At 41.2% G+C, this 23,866-nt stretch overlaps 1 protein-coding gene across 5 annotated transcripts in view; it reads left to right on the top strand.

Annotated features, from left to right (window-relative positions):
- XRRA1 (X-ray radiation resistance associated 1) overlaps window positions 1–23,866 on the top strand; it is a 50,874-nt gene that overhangs the window by 9,376 nt on the left and 17,632 nt on the right. For all 5 annotated transcript variants that reach the window (XM_025042549.1, XM_015600501.2, XM_015600499.2 and 2 more), the window contains exons 3-11: window positions 468–565; window positions 4,196–4,380; window positions 8,143–8,214; window positions 9,234–9,306; window positions 12,099–12,196; window positions 13,805–13,938; window positions 19,244–19,372; window positions 20,034–20,251; window positions 23,467–23,507. In XM_025042549.1, coding sequence (XP_024898317.1) covers window positions 468–565; window positions 4,196–4,380; window positions 8,143–8,214; window positions 9,234–9,306; window positions 12,099–12,196; window positions 13,805–13,938; window positions 19,244–19,372; window positions 20,034–20,251; window positions 23,467–23,507 — 1,048 coding nt within the window. The remainder of the gene's footprint in view (window positions 1–467; window positions 566–4,195; window positions 4,381–8,142; window positions 8,215–9,233; window positions 9,307–12,098; window positions 12,197–13,804; window positions 13,939–19,243; window positions 19,373–20,033; window positions 20,252–23,466; window positions 23,508–23,866) is intronic.

Below are 23,866 nucleotides of genomic sequence, written 5' to 3'. Positions count from 1 at the left end.
GAATTCTGTTAAAACAGTAAACATTTCTAGTAAGCCCTTAATATAGGTACCAGGTACTACCTTTCTGACTTGATCCTCTCATCTGCCTATTAAGGTAGGTGTTATTACCCCCATTTTACAGGAGAGGAAACTGAGGCTCAGAGGGGTAGAGTAACTTTCCCACTTCATAGAACAAGGAAAGACAGAGCCAGTATTCAAACCAGTTCTGCCTGAGCCTAAAGGTGATACTCTTGCTAAAGTTTCACTGGATTAGTATTGATTTGAACAAAAAACCCAGGGCCTTGTCCCCCTCTTCATTTAAAGGACAAGCCCATTTATGAAGCAAGGCAGGGGGCCTCTAGGGTCTCAGAGATATGGTGTATGTATTGTGTGGTGGTCCTGGGGGGCTCTGGACCACATTAGAATGACAGAGCAATACTGTACCTTCTCACTCTTATACTTCCTTATTTTCCTTGCTTGGCTCTCAGGGAAATGGCCTCCTCAGGAATCTACAAGCTGGATGATGGGAAGCCTTACCTGAACAACTGCTTTCCAGCCAAAAATCTGCTTCGGATGCCGGAGCAAGGTCAGGTGACTTCTCAAATTGATACCTTTGCCTTACCCCAGCTCCTGCTTTAGAATGTCTCACATCCATTTCTCTTTCTCCAGCCCCTTGACTACTGTTCCCTGCCCCACCCAATTCCATCCCTTCCAGTCCATCTTTCTCCAGCAGCCTTAGGGAGCCTTCTAAAACACACATCTAACCATTGTGTTCCCTTCTGTTCAGTGACTTCTCATTGCTGGCTCTTTTAGCTGCTATTCTACCTTCAGAGTCTAACCTCCTCTTATCTTTTGTACAACCCCCTCACACAGATAAGGGGACAGATAAAGAAAGAAATATAGCCGTGTGTATCTGTGTGTTCATATATATATATTTCCTAGTCCACTGAAAGCAATGATACCTCAGTCATGAAGAACATACTGGCACCTGGGAATCTGGGTGTCTAAATTCTATTCTCTAATAAAAGAAGTCAGGGTTCCTCAGAGGAAAAGTTGCTTCTAGGCTGGGGCAGAAAAAGTACAAATTGAGCCTGAAGCATCATGTGGTGCCAGAAAGTAAAGAAGTGCTCAGAAAAATGATGGGGGCATGTCGAAAAGATGTAAGTGCCAACCCGAAGGAGCTCCCAGTGGCCAAAACTGGGACAATCTGAATAACAAAATAAAGGTAGAATTGGGTTGTGAACCGTAAAATAAATAAATATCCATGAGCCCATAATGATATAATAAATATTTATATACATCAATCAGTGGAAGAGAAGGAATAGCTCTTTCTTATGGTAGAATTCCAGTTAATAAATGTAGAAGGAATGAAGGAAATAGAAAATCACTATTAAAACATCACAATAATAATTTTTACAGTCAAGAAATGTCTTTAGATGCTGTATCAGTCAGGGTTTTCTAGAGAAATAAAACCAATAGAATGGATATATATATATGCGTGTGTGTGTGTGTGTGTATATATATACATATATACATATATATATGGGTGTATGTCCACATATATATATGAATATATGTCCACATATATCCATTCTGTTTCCATATACATACATGTATATGTGTAGATATAGAAACATACATATACATATATAACATATTTCAAGGAATTGACTTATAAAATGATGGGGACTAGCAAGTCTGTAATCTGTAGGGTAGGGTCTGAAAACTTAGCAAAGAGCTGATGCTGCAGTCTTAAGGCAAAATTCTTTTTCCTCTGGGAAACTTCGGTTTTTTCTTTGAAGGTCTTTCAGTTGATTGGGTGAAACCCATGCACATTATTGAGAATGGTCTCCTTTATTTAAAGTCAACTGATTATCGATGCTAGCCATATCTGCAGAATGCTTTCACAGCAATGCCTAGATTTAGATTTACTTACCATACTACTTACCATAGCCTAGCCAACTCGACACATAAAATTAACCATCGCAGATGTTAGAATTAGATGCTAGAAAACAAGTATGATGAGAAACAGGATATTTGCGAAGTCTCAAAGTATATTCATTAATGACAAAGGGAAAAATAGTAACTTCTGAGTAGAGAAACGAGGCCGACACCACCTTACCTGAGTGATCAAAATTAACATCACCGGTAATAAGACATAACATCGTGTGCCTTCTGATGTGCTGACAGTGGCACAGCATCACTTCAGTGGTAGTTTCACCAAATTTCAAAGCCTTAATCTAATTATGGGAAAGCATCAAGCGAATTTAAATTGAGGGACATTTTACAAAATAATTGATTGGTACTCTTCAAAAGTGTCAAGATCACACAAGAAAAAAGACTGAAGAACTGTCACAGATTGGGGGAGACTAAGGAGACATGACAGCTAAATGAAATATGAGTTGCTGGATTGGGCTCTGGAACAGAAAGAGGACATTAGTAAGAAAACTGGCAAAATTCAAAGAAGGGTTGTAGATCAGTTACTAATACACCAGTGTTAATTTATTGGTTTCAGCCATTGTATTATGATTATTTAAGATGTTAACATCTTAGGGAAACTGGATGAAAGCTGTACGGGAATTCTGTGCTATTTTTACAACTTTTCTAGAAGTCTAAAATTATCTCAAAATGAAAAATTATGAGGGCAGAAAAACCCTTCCCATGGATACTCTTTCTGCTAAAAGCCTGCCCCATTAAAACCCAGACATTTTATTCTAATCCTCAAGACCTTTTCTGATCTGACTCTTCTGGCCTCTTAGCACTCTTCCCTCAAGTTCATCTGATGCACTCTGGGCCTTCCTTCCTGGCTGTGTTGGGATTTTGGCGCCAACTAAAGATAGGAATCTCCAGGAGTCAGGGCTGTTAAGATAGGGCAAAGGACCAGGTTCCAGATGGGGGTAGCTTTGGGAAATGGAGTGCCTGGACTATCAGGCCCTGAGTGGGAATGGGGACTAACTCACTTAGACATAGGGCAGGAGCTGCATCCAAGAGACAGGATTGGCAGCAGTGGTCAGGTGAGCCAGGGCAAACCCCCTAGGCAGGGGTAGTAGGCTGCGAGGGCAGGGAGTCAGTGGTCAGAGTCACCAAGCTATTTTCCACGGCTCTGTGCTGTTCTGTCTGCCAGCTACCTGGTTTTTCCATTTCCACCTAGTCAACTTTCAACTTACTAGATCTAGCTCATGCCCTAAGCTGGTAGCTCCCCTCTCTGGGCTTCCATAGCTTCCGTTGTCTTATTGATTTTCTTTGAGTCAGGGCTTCCATCTTATTTATCTCCATAGCCCCAGCTCCCAGCACAAAGTAGATGCTCAGGAAAAAATCTAAATGGATGATTGTGGGCAGGGGCTGTGGCTCAGGATTAATTCAGACATTTATTCAGCAATACTTAATGTGGTAAGCTCTGTGCAGACCTTGGAATACTTACATGAATGAATCAGACAAAGTCTGTGCTCTGTGGAGCTTCTTCTCTAGAGGGCAAGAAAGACAATAAATAAGTGAACAAGTAAAATAATTACAGATTGCAACGAATGCCTCGTAGTAAAAAACCGCTGATGGAAAGAACAGATTCTAGAATGTTGTCATGATTTTTGTTAGGAGAGTTTACTAGTAAACCTCATGTTTTTCTTTGCTTACATACATTTTCTAGTTCTTTCTACAGTAAACCTGTATTATTGGGGTTTTTTTAAAATGACAACTGCCTTGTCATTTTCTCATTCTGAGCTCCTGATACAATCTTTACCCTGTAATGATGGGATCCTGGGTAAGGTCTAGGAAGATGGTGCTCTTTGTGCTGATGTTATGCATTGAACTTTACCCAAGAGATGACGCAGGAAAGAATGATCGGCTCTGCTGAGGGGAGTCCATATAGGCTTTGCAGAACAGGAAATACTTGATCTAGGGTTTTGAAGAACAATTAGAGTTTAGAGGCAAAAATATGGTGGAAGGAATTAGGCAAATCATTCTATGAGTCTTAGCCTTTTCTTCTGTGAAATGGGGGCAGTAACATGTTTTCACTGGGTTTGGGGACCAATTAATTGAGATAGGTATGTAGACACCTCCTCCCTCCCCACCCCCGTTGCCAGCAGTAGCACAGTATCTGGGGCATATTAGGTAATGAGGAGCTATTTTTTGGTTTTAGTATTATAGATAAATATTCTGTAAGTACTCTAGTTGTGGCTTTGAAGGAGTTTGCTCCTCACTGTTCTGATCATCTCAACAGGCCGAGGACACTGGTTAGTGGCTCGGAAAGGTAACCTCAAGAAGAAGCCCAAGGGTGTGGTTGAGGTACCGGCTGAAGGTCAAGAAAGCCAGAAGAAGATTTCTTTTGAGGTCAAAGAGAAGAAAGGGTCTCGATTGGAAAACCAAGTGGATATTCCTGTACACGTGCTGGACCGGGCTTTTCTGGTAAGAGTAAATGCATACTGGAATGGCTGGCAGCATCAGCTGATGGCTGTCCCAGCTACTCCACTCTGGTACCCTCAACCGACCCGAAACTATTTGAGTGATCTTGGCAAATTGAGTATAGCTAGAATGATGAAGGGACCCAAAGCTTTCTTTACATGCAAAGCTTTCTTTACATCTGCATTGTTGGATAGACATTATCATCCCTATTATGTTGCCATTGCGCAGATGGGAAAACTGAGGCTCTAAGGGTTAATTTGCCGTGGCCAAGGTCCCATGGCTAGTATTTAGAACTCTGCTCTACTCAGGATTAGAACTCTGGTCTACTGACTCCAAAGCCTGTGTTTTTACATTATATCAGGTAAAAATTCTTAATTGAGTTGGGGAAGCAAAGATGTAAATCAGGGGGAATAGTAAATTGAAAATCTCATTCCAGCACCTAGTAGAGTGTAGAGATTCCTGCTCTACTCTGGGGAGATCTCTCTAGGATCAGGGGCGCTTAGGGAGATCCCATGCTCCACAACCTTTGTCTTTTGGGTATAGTGTCTGGCTGAAGGCCAGAAGAGCTGACCAAATATTACCCAGTGCCTGGGGCAGGCTTTCCAAAGAGGACTGGTGTGGCTGTGTTGGAGACCAGCCAGGAAATTTCACATCTGCTCTGTGCAATACCTGCTTCAGTGGCTTTGCAAAGAAAGACACATTTTGTAAGTCAATATTAATGTGCAGTCCAGTTCTCACAGCTCCCTATGAAGAACTCTCTGACAGCCTATTTCATTCCCATGCTCACTATTGGTTTTCAAGAGATGGATTTCTGCACAGATCAGATGTTGAAAGAAAGCTTTGAGGAGGCAGCTGGTTGCATCTTATCTCAACTGATGAGGTGTAAGCTTTTTGCAGAGTTCTATGGAATTTCTTTCATCATGATTATGTTCACTTCTCACTATGGGTGAGGAGGACTGAAACAATAGTACGGATGAAGGGCAGAAACACTTCCCATAGTGTTTTTCCCCTTTGTTTCCAGCAACATTTATATTCCCACATTGAGATGGCTTGTTATTCATGGTGCCACTTGGATAGCAGAAGCAACAAGGATGTTTTTCAGAGTAATGGGATACCTACCCACCTATTAGGTAGTTCCACTTGAATATTTCACTGGTACCTCATATTGACCTACTGCACCAAACCCCTTACTCCAAGTCCCAAGTACCTCTTTTCTAGTATTTACTATACTGTCTCTATGATGGCCCTATTATCTACCCAGTCACCAAGCCAGTAACCTGGGGTTATCCTTGTCATTTGCCTCTCCCTTACTGCTCCCGCCCGCACCATTACCAAGCCCTGCGCTTTTATTAAATAGTTGTCAAATCTGTATTATTTTCCTCATCTATACTGCCACCGTCCTAATCTGAGTTACCGTCATCTTTATTTGAACTAATTCAGTACTTTTCTAACTAGTTTGAACCAACTAGGATGCCTTTATTTTACATAAAAAGAAGCTAGAGGCATTGTTATTTCACGGTAGGTTAATTTACTGGTTTAATGACCTCTTCCAAGACCCAGGTTCCTCCATCTTTCTGCTCTTATAACCTCAGCATGTTAACTTGTCCTCTCGGGCTTATTGCCTTCATGATTCCAAAATAGCTGTAGCAACTCTGGTCATCACATATAAAGGCTAACATCCAAAGGTAGAAAAATGATTGTCCCTGTCTTATTTTTAAAAGTAAAAAAAGCTTCCCAGAACTGGCCTCTCATCCCCAGCAGCCAGTGTTTCATTGGCCAGACCTAGATCACATGCTCCAACAGCCATTTCGAGGTGAATGTGACCTCCATGATTAGTTTAGACAAGTCAAGACTTATCACTTAGAGCTGGGTCTTAAAGACATAGCCACTCAGAGAAATGTGAATAACATTGGGGTTCTTTAACAGGGAAGAAGTAGAGAAGTACCTCTAGGGAAGGTAATTAACAATGTCTGGCATATTGGTCTCTTCCCTTCCACACTTGTCTTCTCATTCTTTCTTTGTGTATCAGACATAGCAATTTTTATAAAATTGCTATCAGCCCTTGGCCAAAAAAACACTGGCAACTTTCCATTGACTGTAGGATAACATCCATACTCCTTTACAGAGCTAGCATGGGCCCAAATGATCTAATGACTGCCTTCCTAGCCTTATCTTGTTTTTCATCCTCTCAGAAGCACCTTGCTTTTTTCTGCCTTGATAGCTTGCACAAACCCTGCCACCCACTTTCATGGGACCAAGTCCTACTTAGCTCTTAGGTCTCAGCTAAAATATTACTTCTTCAGATAAATATTTTCTCACTTCCAGACTGAGATTAGGACCGCCTGTTATTGTCTTCCTTAGCATCTTGAATTTCTCCTTTAAAATATTTATCATTTTATAAGTACTTGCTTGCTACTTGGCTTCCATGCGATTGTAAGTTCTATGAAGGCATGGAATATTTCTGCTTTTTCTCCATTATTTTCCCAATGCCTAGTTCCATGTCTAAACATAGTAGATACCATAAATGATTAACAGAAAAAAAATAATGAGGTTTGGTTAAACAGAAATATAAGCTCCAAAGCTGAGATTTTCTTCCAAATTTTAATTATGAAGGCAACATATGGTAGTCAAAAAAAACATAGATTTTGCACACTGATGTTCATAGCAGCATTATTCACAGTAGCCAGGACATGGAAGCAACCAAAGTGTCCTAAAATAGATGATTGGATAAAGAAGCTGTGGTACATATATACAATGGAATATTACTTAGACATAAGAAGAGATGAAATATTGCCATTTGCAACAGCATGGATGGACCTTGAAATAATCATGCTAAGTGAAATAAGCCAGACAGAAAGAGTTGAAAACCACATGATATCACTTATATGGGGGATCTAAACCTAAAAACAACAAACTAACAGGACAAACAAACAGAGACTCATGGACATGAACAGTTGACTAGTAGTTACCAGAGGGAAGAGGAAGAGGGGGAGGGGGGAGGTAGATGGGGTAAAAGGGGTCAAATATGTGATGTCAGAAAGAAATCTATGGGTGGTGGGGACACAATGCAATACACACACACACACACACACACACATATGTATATGTGTATATATATGCCGTACACCTGAAACTTACTGGATTTTGTTAACCAATATCATCATAGGAAAAATGAAAAAAAAAAAACAAAACAGTTTAGTGATTATAGATTTGAGTTCAAGTCATAGGTCTGTCACTAGCTGTAGGACCTAGGCAAGGTACTTTATCTCTCTTAATCTTGTTTTCTCATTTAAGAAGAAAAATAATCATACTAATGTGAAAGGGTTTAGTTAGGAGTAGAACAGAGTTGATTTACTTAGCATAATACATGGCCCAAAGTAGTGCTTAGTAAATATTTGGTGAATGAATAAGTGGATGAATGAATGAATGAACAAATGAACAAATTATGACAAATGTATGAGATTGGTAAAGCACCAATACAGAAATACAGACATTTTAAGCACCAGGAAGGGGATGTGGGGCCCAGAAAAGACAGAAGAAACATAGGAGTCCTGAATCCCATAAAGTCAGTGTGACTTTCCCCATCTTACAGATGGGAAACTGAGAGGTGGAATTGCTGAGATGGCAGCTCTGTTCTAAGCAACTCCAAAGCCATGCTCTTTCCACTATAGCAGACAGGCCACCTTCCTCAATAGGGAGTCATTTATTGTCTTTGCCAATTATATAAACTTTGCTTGAGAGCTGACACTCTGCACTGTGTTCCAGCTGAAGCACCACCATGTGAGGAAGCCATCAGACCTGTGCAACATTAACGTGAGTGGTCTGAAGTTGTCCAAGGTAAGGCCAACCAGCAGAGATGTGATTAGGGTGAGCCAGATCTGAGGTGGCTCCTGGCTGTTTGTCATTGGACTTCTAGAGTCCTTGGGGAATGGGAATCTGGTCACAAGGGAGGGGGAGGGTCACACAAGGACTCGTTGGGTGGAAACAACATTTAGACACAATCTTTTGCTCTGAGTTTTGTATGTCCATTGTTCCGTGTGAGGTGAATTAAAGAAAATAGCTTTATGGAAATGGGTTTGAATTTGGCATAAAATTTTGTTGGGATATGATTCATTGTGTGACACAGTCTCATCAAAAGAGCCTACAGAAGAAATTTCCATCAAGTTTAATGCCACAAGTGGTAGTGATTCTCCCAACCTGTAGGCTTGTTCTTAACTTACAGACACTGTGACTCATGTAATGAGTCATATTTCTTTCGTTGCATTGGTTAACAGGTAACTTGGAGCCAAATTTGTGGTCCATCATTAACCAATGTATATATAGGATATTATGGCATATATTTTTGATTTGTAGGCCTTCCATGGCATATGAAGAGAGATTGTTTGTATAGTACTACACAGCACTGAAAACGAATGAACTAGAACTACAAATGTCAACATAAGTAAATCTCAAAAAAACGATGGGTATCAACACAAGTAAATCTAAAAACAGTGTTAATGAGAAAGACTTAAAATAATATCTGCAATATGATTGCATTTAATATAAAGATTTAAAATATGTAAATAATACTATATATGGTTTATTGACATACATATTTGTAATACAAATATAAAACGGTTATAGGAATGATAATCACCAATTTAGGATAGCTCTTATCTATGGGAGAGAGGGAGGAGAATGTGATTAGAGAAGGATATGGGGGCGGTCAACTCTCTGAAATGTTTTGTTTTTTAAAGAAATTTGAAGCAAAGACAGCAAAACACTCAGACTTTTTAAAGCTAGAAGGTGGTTACCCAGGTCTTCAGAGTATCATTTACTATACTTTTCTGAACATTTTTTGAAATGCCTTCTCACAGGCTAAGGAAAAGGACTTCAAGCATTTTCATTCCGTGATTTACATCAATGCCTCAGAAAACCTACTGCCTCTAGGTGAGTATTTTCTTCCTAGAAACCATCTTCTGCCTCTTGAGTGGCATAGCTAGTCACTCATGTTAGAACTTGCCTGTCAGTCCATGCACGACTGGCCACACATCTCTGTTGGAGTGCAATAAGCTAGGTGCTGGAGAACACACAGACCTGGATTCCAGCCCAGAGTGGGCATCATCTATTTAGAACATTTCTCTGTGAGCTGCTGCTACTCTATCTGTAAATGGAGATAATTCCCGTCCTTTATTCTTCTTCAAGGCAGGATGCCTGGTAGGTCAGATGAGATAGGTATATAAAGATGTTTTTAAGCCATAAGAGTTCCTATTAGAGCACGAAGCCTTCTTGTTTATTCAGCAAATCTACAGCGACCCCTGCTGGGTGTCAGGACTATGTGAATGCTTGGCTTCTAGAAATGAATGCATCTAGTTCCTGTTCTGGTGAGTCATAGTTTGGTGGGAGAGACGGCTCTGACAGAATTATAGCAGAATACATTAAGTGCGATGATTGAGGAAATCAGAAAATGCTATGCAAGCGTATAAGTGGAACATCAACTTGGACCAGAGGGTCAGGAGAAACTTCTGAGAAGAGGAGCACCTAAGCTGAGACCTAAAAAATGAATAAGAGACTTAGGAATTAGAAGGCAAGGAGGCATTTCAGGTTGACAGAGCAGATGCGGAACGGCAGTGCCTGATCAGGATCGCTGAAGAAGTTTTGTATGCTTGCAAGGGATGCAGGTAGTAGAGAATGGAGACTAGAAAGTTTGGCAGGGACTAGATTATCAAGGGCCCTGAGTGACAGGGACTTTATTCTGCAGGCAAAGAGAGACTTGGAAAGCTTTTAAATACAGAGGCTCAGTGTTGGCTCTGAAGAGGGTAGATTATAAGAGAAAAAAGAAGATGGAGACCAGGAAATCTGGGAGATGGTTTTATTTTTCCAGGAGAGGGAAGATGAGGCCTGAATCAGGGTTATGGCAGTAGGAGTGAAAGGGAATAAAAGAAATTTAGGAGGAGGTAGAAATAGCAGGACTTGGTACCTTGTGGGCATATAGAGAAAGGGAAGAACCAACCACCAACGGGATTCGCTGAGAGGAGAGGCAGGTTTGGGGAGAAATGAGATAAGTTTAGTTTGAATGCATTGAGTTTGAGGGTTTTTATTAAAGAAGCATGGGACGAAGTCCCTGCCCTTGAGGAAACAGTGTAGTCTGTCAGGAACATAGGCTTGAAATACAAAGGCCATCAGGCATTTGAAAAGATGCTCAACCTCACTAATAATTAAAACAACATTAATATAGTATTTTCTGCCTATCAAATATTGGCCCAAATGAGGAGTGATGACAATTGGTATTGGTAGGGAAATGGATACTACTCTCATATTCAACTGACGGAAATGTAATAAATTAAAGCAACACCTTCGGAAGGCAATTTGACAGTGTCTTTTAAAATAGTCATTGCCTTTAATCTAGTTACTCCACTTCCAGGAATTTATTGTACAGAAACACACTCGTACAAGGATATTCATTGGAAACATCCTGAAATATCTACGAAGCAGTCTTTTTATTAGGCTCTACTGCACATTTTGATTAACAAGATCTCCACAGGCCATACTTGACACCAGGTTCACTTAGAAGGCTCCAAGCAATTCCACACAGTATGCCAGCCACACAGCATCAGCAGTTCATCTTTAGTGAAGTCCTCGTAGCAGTTAGTGTAGCAGTCCATGCAGCTGTCCATGCATCATTCTCTGTGGCTCCCAGCTCAGGTCCAAGACAGCGAGATTCTCATTGGGTAGATGCAGGAGCCACTCTGGCTTAGAAACCTCATTCCCCACAGGAGCAAAGAGCCATTGTACCACTCCGTAGACATAGCTCCTAGAGTTCCAGCAAAGGACCTGTCCAATTATAAGAGTCACCACACACAGGGAAGCCCAAGGTTACAGTGCCTCCTTCAGATGTCTATTGTTCAGTTATAGTTTCTTCTAGTCCAGGTGTAGTTTACTAATCTCAGGTCATTTTTACCACAGCAATATTGCTTAGTAACATAGTTACCATACCTTTTGTTCCAGGTTACCAGGGGAACAGGGCTAGAAAGTTAACCCAAGATCCAGTTCTCATGCAGAAGGGGAAAAGTGTTCTTACCTTTATCCAGAGAGACTAAAAGCTATCAATAAGGAAATGGTTCAATAAACCAGAGTATGTATTATAGAACGTAATTCAGACATTATGCAGATCTATATGTTTGACATGGAACAATCTTTAAGTCATATTGTTAGCGAAAACAAGTCACAGTATAATGTGGATGGTATGATTTGATTTTTGTAAAAAGCATGTATGTTTCAGTATATGCATGAGAAAAAGTCTGGAGTATATACGTGAAACTTGCCATAGTTATCTCTGGGTCTTGAGATCAAAGGGAACTATTATTTTTGTGGTTTTTAAAAAACTTGGGGGCATGTTTCACTTTTATAATCAGAAGTTATTTTTATTATATTGTTACACTTTATTATAAATTTTTAGATAGGCTTTGGTATTAGACTTAGATTCAATTTTTTGCCCTTTCACTTACAAGCAATTCCATTTCTAGCAAATCACTTAGCCTAGCCGAACTTGAGATTCCTCAGCACCAGAATGGAAGTAGCAATTCCTATTTTTCAGGGTTGTTAGAAATTTAGAAGCCATGTATGTAAAACACCTTACACAGTGCCTGGCCTAACCCATTGGGAACCCATTAAATGACCACTTAATATCTTTCTCAAGTCTTTCACAAGCTGCAGATTCTCTCTTTCTTCTCCCCCTACAGAGGCATTTCACACGTTTCCAGCCTTAAAGGAACTGGAACTCGCATTTAATGGCATCAAAACAGTCTACGTGGAATATGGAGACTTTAAGTTCTTGGAAGTAAGTTGGAGGTAGGGAGTTTTTGGTGCCCACCTGTTTCCTTGGAAGGAATAGATGTCGAGGTCTCTCTCTGCTGCTCATAACTGTTGGGAAGGGGCTGTCTGGGCCTTTACAGCCAGACCGTTGCTTCAGGGCAGTCTTCTGGAAAAGGTGGTAGAGTTGGTGGTGGTGGTGGTGGCAGCGGCAAATAGATGAGGATATATTATACCTATGGCTGTGCTGTGAGGTCCTGGAAAATAAATGCCAAAGAAGTCTATACAGAAAAGTGAGTTTAAACAGTATTATAGGAAGGAAGAGTTTGAGGGGAGATCTGGATCCAGTTGGGGTTTGGGAGCCATGCAGGCTAAGTGCTGGGCACAACAGATTGGACCAGCTAAACTAGCAGCATTGTGGACTGATTTCAGAGACTCATCCTGATCTAAGTGAGCCAGATTGGTTCCAGCAGGCTTGGATGAGGCAGGCTATAGACCGAGTCCATAGGCCCAGAGGTGAGTGTGAAATAAAACAGGGCTCCTATGAGTTCTGCAGCACCCACAGCTGTTCTCCAAACCACAGGTTAGAAAATACAGAAAAATCTGTTTGCAATCTTGGCTTTCTCCTAAATTAAATTTCCCATAGTCATGGATTTTCTATGCATGTTCTCATACTTCAGGTTATTCACCTCTCCAACTTCCATGAAAACTTTAGTACTACTTTTCAAAAAGAAACAGAGCTTTTGTAACTATCTGAGAATCTGAGTACTTGGAAAGTAGAGAACAACAGAGCTGGAGCAAGGTGTGCAGGCACACTCACCAAATAATGGACTCTCCCCCACGTGTTGGCCTTATAGTGGCAATGTTTTCGATTCAAACCTCAGCAGAATGTCTGCATGTCATGAACCTTGGGGTTGACCCCAGAGACTTGTTAACTTAAATTATTTAATCTGCAGACATCAGTGGTCAGCTATTTCTCACACAGTCCTCACTTAACCTGGTGTTGCCAGTGGGGGGGTGGGGGGTGGGCTGTGGTGGGGGACAGGGGAACAGGAAGGAAGGAGGGAGGGAGAGAGACTCTGTGAGGCACATCCATGTGCCAGTATTCCTATTCCTCAGACATATATTTGGCTATTACAGATACCTGTCCAACTAACTGAGAAAGACCCCCAGAGCAGTCTAAATAAAGCACTCAAAGTCAGAGGAGGAAGAGATTCCATCTGGCTGCAGAGTTAGGATAAGTTTTATAAGGAAGCAGCTTTTGAGCTGGTCTTTTGGGGCTTAGATTGAGATACATGGAGAAAGGTCATTCCTGGTGGAGTGAAAAGCTCAAGCAAAGATCTGTAGGTAGGGCAAGACCAGGAATGGGGTGGAGTCATCATGGCCAGCACCAAAGGATAAATAGTGGTTTGCAGTGGGAGGTAAGGCTGGCAAATAGATTGGGAACTGACCCTAATAGACCTTAAATGTTAATCCAGAGAGTCAGTAGGGTTTTAGCCTCTGTGTGACGCCCTCCGACCCCACTAGCCCCAACCCAGAAGGTTAAAAATAAAAGTAGCTAGCTCCTACCTCATGCATGAACATCATTGCCACACACAGTGATTCTATTACCCCACCTTTTATCTCCACATCATAGTTTCTGGACCTTTCCTTCAACCGCCTGACTGGGGAGGCCATCCGTGATCTGGGGATTCTGCCACACCTCCGAGTCCTGCTTCTCACAGGCAATGGGCTCACCTCCCTGCCACCGAATTTGGCTGTCGCAGAGCAGTAAGTTCTACATCCCAGAGTCAATCCCATGAGTTCCCTCTTGAACCTTTGTCTGGATACAAGTATCCAAGGAAATAGTCCAAAGCAGCTCAGAAGTTCCATAAAGACAGGGTGTGAGTGCTCAAAGCAGGGAGAACGCCACCTGCTGAAGCTCCCAGAAAAGGAACCTGTGAAAGCAGGGCCCTGAAGGATGGGGAGGCCTCAGACAGGTGTCCCACATTCCTCTGTGCTCTTAGGAGAGACACAGGTTTCTGGCTAGTCACATTCCCTGCCTGTGATTGGTCATATCTACTTTTGATAATCAGTATCAATCATCTAGCCAATATACTATACCCTTTTTTTCCTGCCTATTGGTTCAGTGGGATGAGGAACCCAATTGGCCAGTAGCAAACTCAACTTCCAGTTAAGTGAAACTATTCTTCTGTCCCCTGTAAAAGAATTGCTTCTTAGGAAACAAAGACCTCTAACTCAGTAGAGCTCAAAGTTGCAGGAATGAGAAGCAAAAATGTTGCAAGTAGATTGTTAGGTATAATTGTAAGAGGAGCTGCTCTCATTTTTGTTTATTAATTCCTAGACCCTTTGTTTTGGTTATGAGGCTTTCTCTGCTACTTCTAGAGTCAGCACACAGCCCTAGGGAAAAAGTGGCCCCAAATATTGCATTTCTTTTTCCTTTGCATTTCTTTTTCCAAATCTCAGCCCCCTACCCCTAAATTTTCACAGCTGGTTAGTTCCCAGATGTCTCAGAGAAGATTGTTTTTGATATATGTATTTTGTCTGGATTTTCTAATTTATACTCAGGGGAGAGTTGGCCACAGTATTTAGTCTGCAGTACCATAAACCTTTCCATTTATTTTGGCCAGGTGCCTAGGGGCACTCAGTATGGAACCTTTTTAAATTAAACTAAACTAGCTGGATATTTTCTGAATCACTCTGATGATATAAATTTGTACTACGGTTTTGTGAGAAGACCAGTCTGCCCTCCCCATTCCCCTTCTCTGTTCAGTCTAAGGCACTCTTTGCCTGGCTGTGGGATAAGGGGAATGGGTGTCATTCTGGTTCATTTTCTCCTGGGGGTGTATCTTTTTAGGATCCTAGATTCAGGAAGGGGGTCTCCAATTATATGCCCCTCCTTCTATTTCAACCAGATCAGCAAATGTCCTTGTGGCAAAAATGGCTTCTTGTGCTTAGTTTCTATCTCTGGATTTTTAGATATTGGCATACTACTTCCTTACTCTCTTCACATCTCCTAAATGTTTTTAAATGATAGACTTTTTTTTTTATTTTATATTTTATTCATTATTCTAGTTGTTTTCAGTGGAAAGTCTTGTTGCATAAAGTAAAGCAAGTCTCCACCACTCTATACTTCTATTTTCTTACATATAAGATAGGGAAAATAAATGTACTCCTATTTATATCAGAATATCAATTGAAATAATTGTGCTTTGAAAGCTGTGAGGCTCCAGACGAATATTACTGTCATTTTCTTCCCACTCATCTGTACACACTCAATATAGATCCTTCTTCTTCTGCCAGCCTCTTAAATGTTGGCAGTCCCCTGTTGCCCTCTCAACCCACTGTGTTTCTTACTCTTTATATTCCTTAGTGGCCTCAACCGTTCCCAAGTCTTAGTCACTTCTCTACCTTAATTTTAATCTTCTGAGCTATAAACCCTTATATCTTGCTTATACCAAACTTATCACTCATATGCCCATGCCAAAATCTCCTCCTCCTGTGTCCCTGGCCCCAGGTGGGTACTGTTCTCCATCCACTGTGCAGTTGTCCAGGCTAGAAACCTGGGCATCAACCTGAATTCTTCCCTCCCCAACCTACCTGTCCATTGAATCACCAGATACTGTGAATTATACTTCCTAAATTTTTCTCATACTTGCCCATTTCTGTTATCCCCCTGTTTGGTCTCAGTCTCCAGTTTCTTAACCTCTTCTACCATCCTCATTACCATCAGAGTGATGTTTCTAAAATGCACATCTGGTTCTACCACCGCCTTGCTTAGAGTCCTTCAGCAGCTCCCCAGTGTTCTAAAGATAAACTCCATTAACATTGATCACAAGCCTTTTTATGACCTGACTCTGCCTACTTCTCCATCCTCCTCTTGACATTTTTCCATTTTTTTCACAATATACCTCATCTATTCTGAACTATTCACCTCTCCATTTCTGGATAGATTGCACTATTCTGTCTGGGCGAGTGAGGGGAATCATATTTCTCAGGCTTGACCAGCACTGAGGAGAGGGGGACTGTTACCTCCTTTTTTTCTAATCACTGTCTTCCTGACACCACCTAAAAGAGCACTAGCTTTTTAGCAGCCACATCCTAAATCCTCTTTTATGCAAGTAATCTGTTAATCCATGTCTCCTTCATCCTATGTCTAGCATGGTGGGGTTTTTGTCTTATCACAGAGGCTGATCTGACATTTGCACAGACACTAGAGCTTACTAAATTTCATCTTGTTTGCTGCAGCCCCTGGTTCAGTCTGTTGAACAATATTTTTAGCCAAAGTCTTACAATGTAAAGTAAAAGAAATCCCCTTTCATCATATAGATAGAAGAACTATTTATAGTTCCTGGGCCTATTGACCGAGCCCAGAGACACTCAACACCAGCTAGAACTGACTCAGCAAGCAAAGCAGCAGCAGTCCCAAAACCAGAGCCCAAGGCTCCTGATCCCCATTCCCATGCTTCTTCTAATATGACACATGGATTTTCCATTTCTGAATACAACCATGGGGTCATACTCTTAGCTTCTAAAAACATAATCAAGATAAATCTATCAGATTTTAAATGGTATTAATTCCTTTTGCCGAGAAAAGGCATAAAAAAATAGCAACACCGAACAGCTGGAAACTTCAGCCTCTCTACTATTGAGACTCCCGCCACTTCAAAGAGCTTTCCTCTCAAAATTGTCACAGGAAGGGCTCAGTAGGAGAGCCTGAGGCTTTCTTCTTACACCTCACATCTTGTCCTCCTGCTCACCTATTGACTGCTCCCTATTTTAAGACTTTTGTTCTGGAGACAAAATAAAACTTTTCTATGTTATAATTAGGATGAAACTTTTAAAAGGCAAAGCACTGGAACTTGTCACAAGAGACAGGACAGAATCAGTATAGGAGGAATTTTTTTGAAGGCTTATTTCTTAGTTGTTTCGTATTTCACTAGAATAAAGATTGGCCAATTAATTATAAATCAACATAGCTGCTGTGCACCCTCCTGTAATTGCTCTCAGGTAGAAATTAAAAATTCAGTGTATGAAAGCTGGTCCTTTCAGGAAGGGGAGTCATCTGTGACTTTGAAATACTATGAACAAAGGTGTCTTTCTTTCTCTGTTGAGTGTCTCTAGTCTTTAGACGTCAAGCCTGTTCCCCCCTCCACACACACACGGAGAGGGCTCTTTCTGAAACCATATCTGACCTTTGCCTTTTTTAGTCAGAACTGCCATGGTTATAATCTACAGAAGTTCATCAGTATTAGAGTAACAAAAAGGAGAACATTTACTAGAAGAATATTAGGGAATCTCATAGCCATGCCTTAGGGATATATTGAATGTAGGTCTTGAGTATTATGGAAGAGCCCAGAAGTTCTGTCTCAGCTTTCACAGCCGATCCTCTCTGTGACTTGCCTCATTTTTCTTTGCAGGTAAGCTGCCCATGTCTCGCTGGGCCCCATGATGGGAAACATGATTGCCCAGAGCTTCTAAATATAGCACAGCTTCAGTCACAATGAAATAATTTTTCTCCTTTTTCCTTTCCTTCTCTCATTGTGGTTAAGAGCACAGTAAATTCCCTCTCCATTCTTCATGGTTTAGCTTAAACTTCGCCTTCCCTGGGTCTTCCCCACCAGAGTGTGTGACTCCCACCAAGCTTTGCACCTGCCTCTGTTACAGCATTTGTCCCACTATGTGCAGTGTGTCTACCTCCTCCACAAGACTGTAAGCACTTTATGGGGAGGGGTTTGTTCTTTTTCTCCTTGTATTCCCAGTACCTAGCTTCATAAATGTCTGTTAAATTCATAAGTATGATTGGATGAATGAATGACTATATTCCCTGTCTAAATTCATCTTTCAAATATTCCTGACTTTAGATGTACTGTTACAGTCCTTTTCGACTTTTGAACTCACTGCCTATCTTCATCAAGCTCTCTCTGGCCCAGGTAACAGTTACTCTTCCATCTCTTTACCCAACCCTTTAATACACATGGGGCTTGAAGATGTGATGTGAGAGGTGGGAGCTGCAGAAAAGGGCCTGGGGTTTTGAGTCAAGTTTGAGCTCTACGACTGTCTAGCTATGAGACTTCAGGCAAGTCACTCTGAGTTTGAGTTTCCTCATCTGAAAAAGAGATAACACCTGTCCTCCTCAGTGCTGTTCTGAGATGACATATACAAAACACCTAACACAATGCCAGTAATTTAGAAGGCTTTGAGGAAATGTTTCTTTCCTTTCCTCTTGTTTGCAGTTAATATGTATCTAGATGTATTTGTGACTGGATATCTATGTGTGTGTTTATTTGAAGGTACGGAGGGGATGGAATTGGAAGGAGGAATGAAAACATAATTTAAGTTATTTGCCTTTGTGTACTTAAAAAGAATTACCTAGGCCTCATCCACCTAGGGGCAAAAATGAGGTCACGTTAATGGAGTTACCTAAAATGCCACGACTTCCTGCCCTACCAGTGTACACAGGACCTCAGCCTGTTAAATCCTACTCTTGGGTGTTTCTGGGAATCCTCAAAGTTTGAGTTTAAAAAGAGATTTCTCAATTCTTTACTGATGTGTGCATTTTATGAAGTCACTTCAGAGAAGAGCCTCACTGCAGCCAACTTTTCTTCCTCCACTCAGTGGCAAAGCTGTGGTCCATGCCAAGGGCATTGTCTCCTGGTGTTCCTATGGTTACCAATCCCTGGGATGATACAGCACACCCAGTGTCTGCTGTGACTCAAAAATGTACAGTATTCTTCCTATAGAATGCTTCCCCCCAACTCAGTCATGCCTCATTCACTGCAGAGTTTTCTATGAGCACTGCTAATGCCCACTGCATCCTGCCCCAGCCCAGTCTCGCTGAGTCCATCAGTGAATATGTATAACCTTTCTCCACACAGAAGACTGCATGTGTGAGTGTGGTTGGGGAAGGGGTCATTCAGGGACCCCTTCTGGTCCCTATCTGCAAGAACTTCTCTTGGGCACTAGAGAAGCTCCCAAGCTGGTTAGACTTCTTGATTGATTCCTTATCCTCCATTTCTTCCTGGGAATGGTGGAGCTTAGCCCCCGCCCTTGCACATTATCTTTGTACTCACAGGGAGGCATCTGCAACATCGCTGACAAGCAAGAGGTACATCCTGAGGTTCCCAGCACTGGAGACACTGATGCTGGATGACAACAAACTTTCCAACCCCAATTGCTTTGCCAGCCTGGCCGGGCTCAGGAGGTAAAGCCACAAGCCTCTCTCTGCAGGGCCCTCTATAACCCCCAGCCTTGTTCACACCTTGAGTGCTTCTCTGAAAGCCAAAAGGCTTGGGTGTAAATTCCAGCTCCACCACTTTTCTCTGCTTTGTGGCCATGGGTAAGTCATTTCTCCCCTCTTGAGCTTTAACTCAGCCATAAAAGTGGGGCATCAGTAAGAACATTTCTGATTATGTGACTGGATTAGAAGCAGCAAAGAGAAAGGAGGATAGGAGGAGACAGGATCCTGACCTTGGGGGAGGAGACAGGAAAAAAAAAGAACCAGAAAGATAAGTTTAACTGCTATTTGGTTGACCTAATAATTATGCTGTCACTTAAATGGTTAAGCTTTAGATCCCTGAAAAATTTACTCTGGATTTAGCTACCATTTACTGACCACCGCTTTGCGCCAGGCCATTTACATTGTCTCATTTAATCTTCACAAGAACCTTGAAAAGTTAATAAATATGAGTCCCAATTTAGAGATGGGGATATTGAAGCCCAGAAAGAGTAAGTCACTGGCTTAAGGTCACACAAGAGGAGTAAGTGTCCAGGACTGATTCCATGTACCTTCTTAAAGTTGCTTGGTAAATGTCTCTGAAGTATAATTATTGCTGTCATTCTGTATTCACTTTCCTTAACTGAAGACTGAAGAAGTTAAGCCTGGACCAAAACAAGATTTTCCGGATCCCATACCTGCAGCAAGTTCAGCTCAGAGACGGGTCGGGGGATTGGGTTGGAGGCAGGGAGAGTCCTCGCAAAGGGTCCCAATCCATGCTGCAGCCTAAGTCGTGGATGTTTGAAAACTCAAATGAGCAACCGGATTATACCGTACTGCCCATGAAAAAGGATGTGGACCGGACAGGTGAGTGATGACCCTTGTTCCAGAGACTCTAGCCCCACGGTAGGAGTAAACTTCCGAGAGTTTATTCTGAAAGTCTGTGGCTCCCTGGTTAGCTGCTGCACTGAAGCTGCTGGGCCTGGGAAGGTAGAAGTCTCACATGAATTATTTCAGTGGTTTCCTAACTGGTTCTGTTAAGATACTTCTAAAATCCAATTAAAAGTTGATTTTAAAAATCTCAAGTAATAAGAAACTCAGAGGTAAGGCTTTCCTTTTCCAGAGATGGTTAATTCTGAGGTGCATTGATGTTCTCAAGGGACTCAGGTTCTTCCCATCCTCTTTTCTGCCATCCTTGGCCCGCCCGTCTATCCTTGTAGGCTGGTTCCCACTGAGGTCTCAAGATGGCCACCACAGTGCCAAGAATCACAGCCAGTTGGCAACATTCAGAGGCAGAAAAGGAAAGAAATGTCACCTTTATCATAAATCAAAATCCCTTTAATAAATGAGTATATTTCTGGATTATATATTCTGCTCCACTGATTTGGTTATCTATTACTATGCTACCACACTGGGTTTTTTTTTAAGCATTTATTTTAAATTGAGAAATTAAAAAAATATAGAAATGTGGTGTAGAGCTTGAATTTATATATATATATATATATATATATGTATGTATATACATATATATATACACACACACACACACACACACACACACACACTTAACCACCAAGATAGAACATTTCCAGCATCCTCTGTGGTACCCTCCCAGTTAGTACCTCCTCTAAGAATAACCACCATTGTGATGACTATCACCGTAGATAAGTTTTGCCTGATTTGAAATTCATGTATAGCTGATCCTTGAACAACATGAATTGTGGCTTAAAGAACAGACCTTTATTTTCTCAGAGTTCTGAAGGTTAGAAGTCCAAGATCAAGGTGTTGGCAGGTTTAGTTTCTCTGAGGCCTCTCTCCTTGGCTTATAGATGGCCACCTTCTTCCTATGGCCTTACATGGTTGTCCCTCTGTGTTTTCTGTGTCCTAATCACCTTTTTTTATAGGAAAACTGTTCATACTGGATCAGAGCCTATCGTGGTTACCTCATCTAACCTTAATTACGTCTTTAAAAGCTCTGTCTCCAAATATAGTCATATTCTGAGGTCCTGGGGGTTAGAGCTTCAACATATGAATTTGCGGGGGAGGACACAATTGAGCCCATAACAACCAGTCTATCGAATTTTACCTTATGGTTTATGCCTTTTGGTTCTTATTTAAGAAGTATCTCCCTTTCTCACAGAAAGATAGTTTCCTATTCTGTGTTGCTTTTCATTTTGCTGTTTGAATGAGTCTTTCAAAGAGGGTTTATATGTAATAGATTTTCTGAGTCCCTAAAATATCCCAGATCACCTTTATTTTGTTATCATACTTGAATGATAGTTTGGTTGAATAGAAAATTCTAGCTTTAAAATCATTTTTCTTCATTGCTTTGACGATATTACTCCATTGCCCTCTAGATCCATTGTTGCCAATGAGTAGTCCGATGCCAATCTGATTCTCATCTCTTTGTAGAAAACCTATTTTTGCTCTCTTGACTCTCTTAAGATATCCCTTTAATTCTTTTGAAATTTTACTGAGATGCATCTACACATGCAACTCTTTTTGCTTATTCTATTAGGTACTTTAAGTATTCTTTTGATCAAAGATGTGATTTTCTTCATCTTGAAGATATTTTCTTTATTTTCCCCTTTCCATTTTCTTTGTTGTCTCCATCTGAAATTCTATCAGATGCTGAAAGCTCTGGATCTACCTTCTATTCCTCTTTTCTCTTGTACTTTATATTCCTTTGCCTTTTTGCATTGCATTCTGAGATAGTCTCTCAGCTTAGTCTTTCCTTTTATGAATTAGCTCTTCAACTGAGTCTGTTCATTCATTTAGCACATTTATTCGTTTATTTGATTATGATATTTTAAATTCACAAAATTGTTAATAGCTTCTCTTCCACTATAACCTCCTTTTGTTTTAGGAATGAAATAGCCCTTCGAATTCCTCTGAGGATACTAATTATTCTATTTAAAATTTTTTATTCTTTTTGTTAACTCTGTCATGGTTTTTTTTTTTTCAGATGCTAATTCTTCTGTTTGTCATATTTCATGACTTTGTTCATAGTGTTAATTTTTACTCAAATATTAGGAGATTCTTAATTTTCCATCTTTTTGTCGAACAATCCCCAGTCAGAACCTTACAATGTAGGTTCTGATTTCTGGGGCTGCTTCTTGAGATTGTGGGGAAAGGATAGGACATGGTTTCAGGCAGAGTATGCTATGCTGCAGCTCATCTTTCTAAATGTGGGGGCTCTCTGTCTCCCCAGAGGCTTACTTCTCAGTGCCCACACTTGCAACCATGGCCCATCCTCATGCTAACTCCTACTTTGTTCTTTGCACAAACCTTTCTAGCCCCTTGTCACAGGAGAAGTTATTTATGCCATGTGGTGTTCCACCCATATTATTGTTTACTTCATTTTCCCATAACCTTTCTCAGCATAATAATATTATTAGCATGTGGAGGTGTCTCATTAGCCAGAGCAAAGGTGAGTGGTGCCTGCACAGGATCTAGTCCCAGCAGATGCTTTATTAGGTTGAACTCAGCTATGTATTGGCTCGTCTCATTCCGATGGTCCCAAAAAAGAAATCACTCCGTAGCCTCTTGCTTTCTACTATGCTGCTGGTTATTCTTAGTCTTTCTCCTGAATTCAGTGTCTTAACACATTCTATTTCAACTAATATAACAAATATTATTTTTAAATCTCCAGACAGAGTATGTTTTATATACATTTCTCACTGTTAAGACAGTTGGTTTGCCTTCTGATCAATACTAACTGCCTAGTAGGTCTGAGGCTAGAAAAGAACTTGCATGTTGCAAAATCAAAATGTGGTTTTGATTTTGTGTGTATGAAATACAATGAGCGAGGGGCACAGGGGAGTGTGAGATAAGATTGGAAAAGTAGGCCAGGTCAGGCAGGACCTCAGAGGCCTGGCCGAGGAGTTTGGATGTTATTCTAAGTGCAAAGGACAGATGTCACAGCCAGCTCCTCTTCCCAGATAGCACTGCAGCTGAGGACCAGTGAGGACTCCCTGTTGTACACAGTGGGTGGCAGACCCAGACCCTGGCCTCTCTGCGTGGGGGCAGGGGAGTCAATCCGTGCTCTCACTAACCTTTATTCTGTTTCTCTTTTGTTTCAGAAGTTGTGTTCTCATCTTACCCTGGATTTTCAACATCAGAGGTAGGAACTGCCTGTTTTATATTTGTGTCCTTGAGTTAGAACATTAATTTTAATAAACAAAAATAAGCTAATGGAGCCATGAGAGACATACATATATATTCATTGAACAATATTTACCAAGTAGCTACCACATGCCGGGTGCTGTGCTGGCCTGTGGAGATGCAGTGGTGGACTAGACAGACAGGTCCCTGCCCTCACACAGCCCGCAGGCTGGCTTTCACTGTGCTCAGATGTGACTCAGTAGGTCGAGGTCGTTGCCTCAAGTGATGAAGCTGAAGTAAGGCTGCCACTAGGATGAATTCCATGAACTCCTCAAATGCGAGCCCTCAAAAAGCGAGTGATCCTTGCCAAATACACCA

This window comes from Pteropus alecto, unplaced genomic scaffold (genome assembly GCF_000325575.1).
Source record: "Pteropus alecto unplaced genomic scaffold, ASM32557v1 scaffold7, whole genome shotgun sequence".
Lineage (NCBI taxonomy): Eukaryota > Metazoa > Chordata > Mammalia > Chiroptera > Pteropodidae > Pteropus > Pteropus alecto.
The sequence above is the reverse complement of the archived record's forward strand: the minus strand, read 5'-3'. Positions and strand labels throughout refer to the sequence as shown.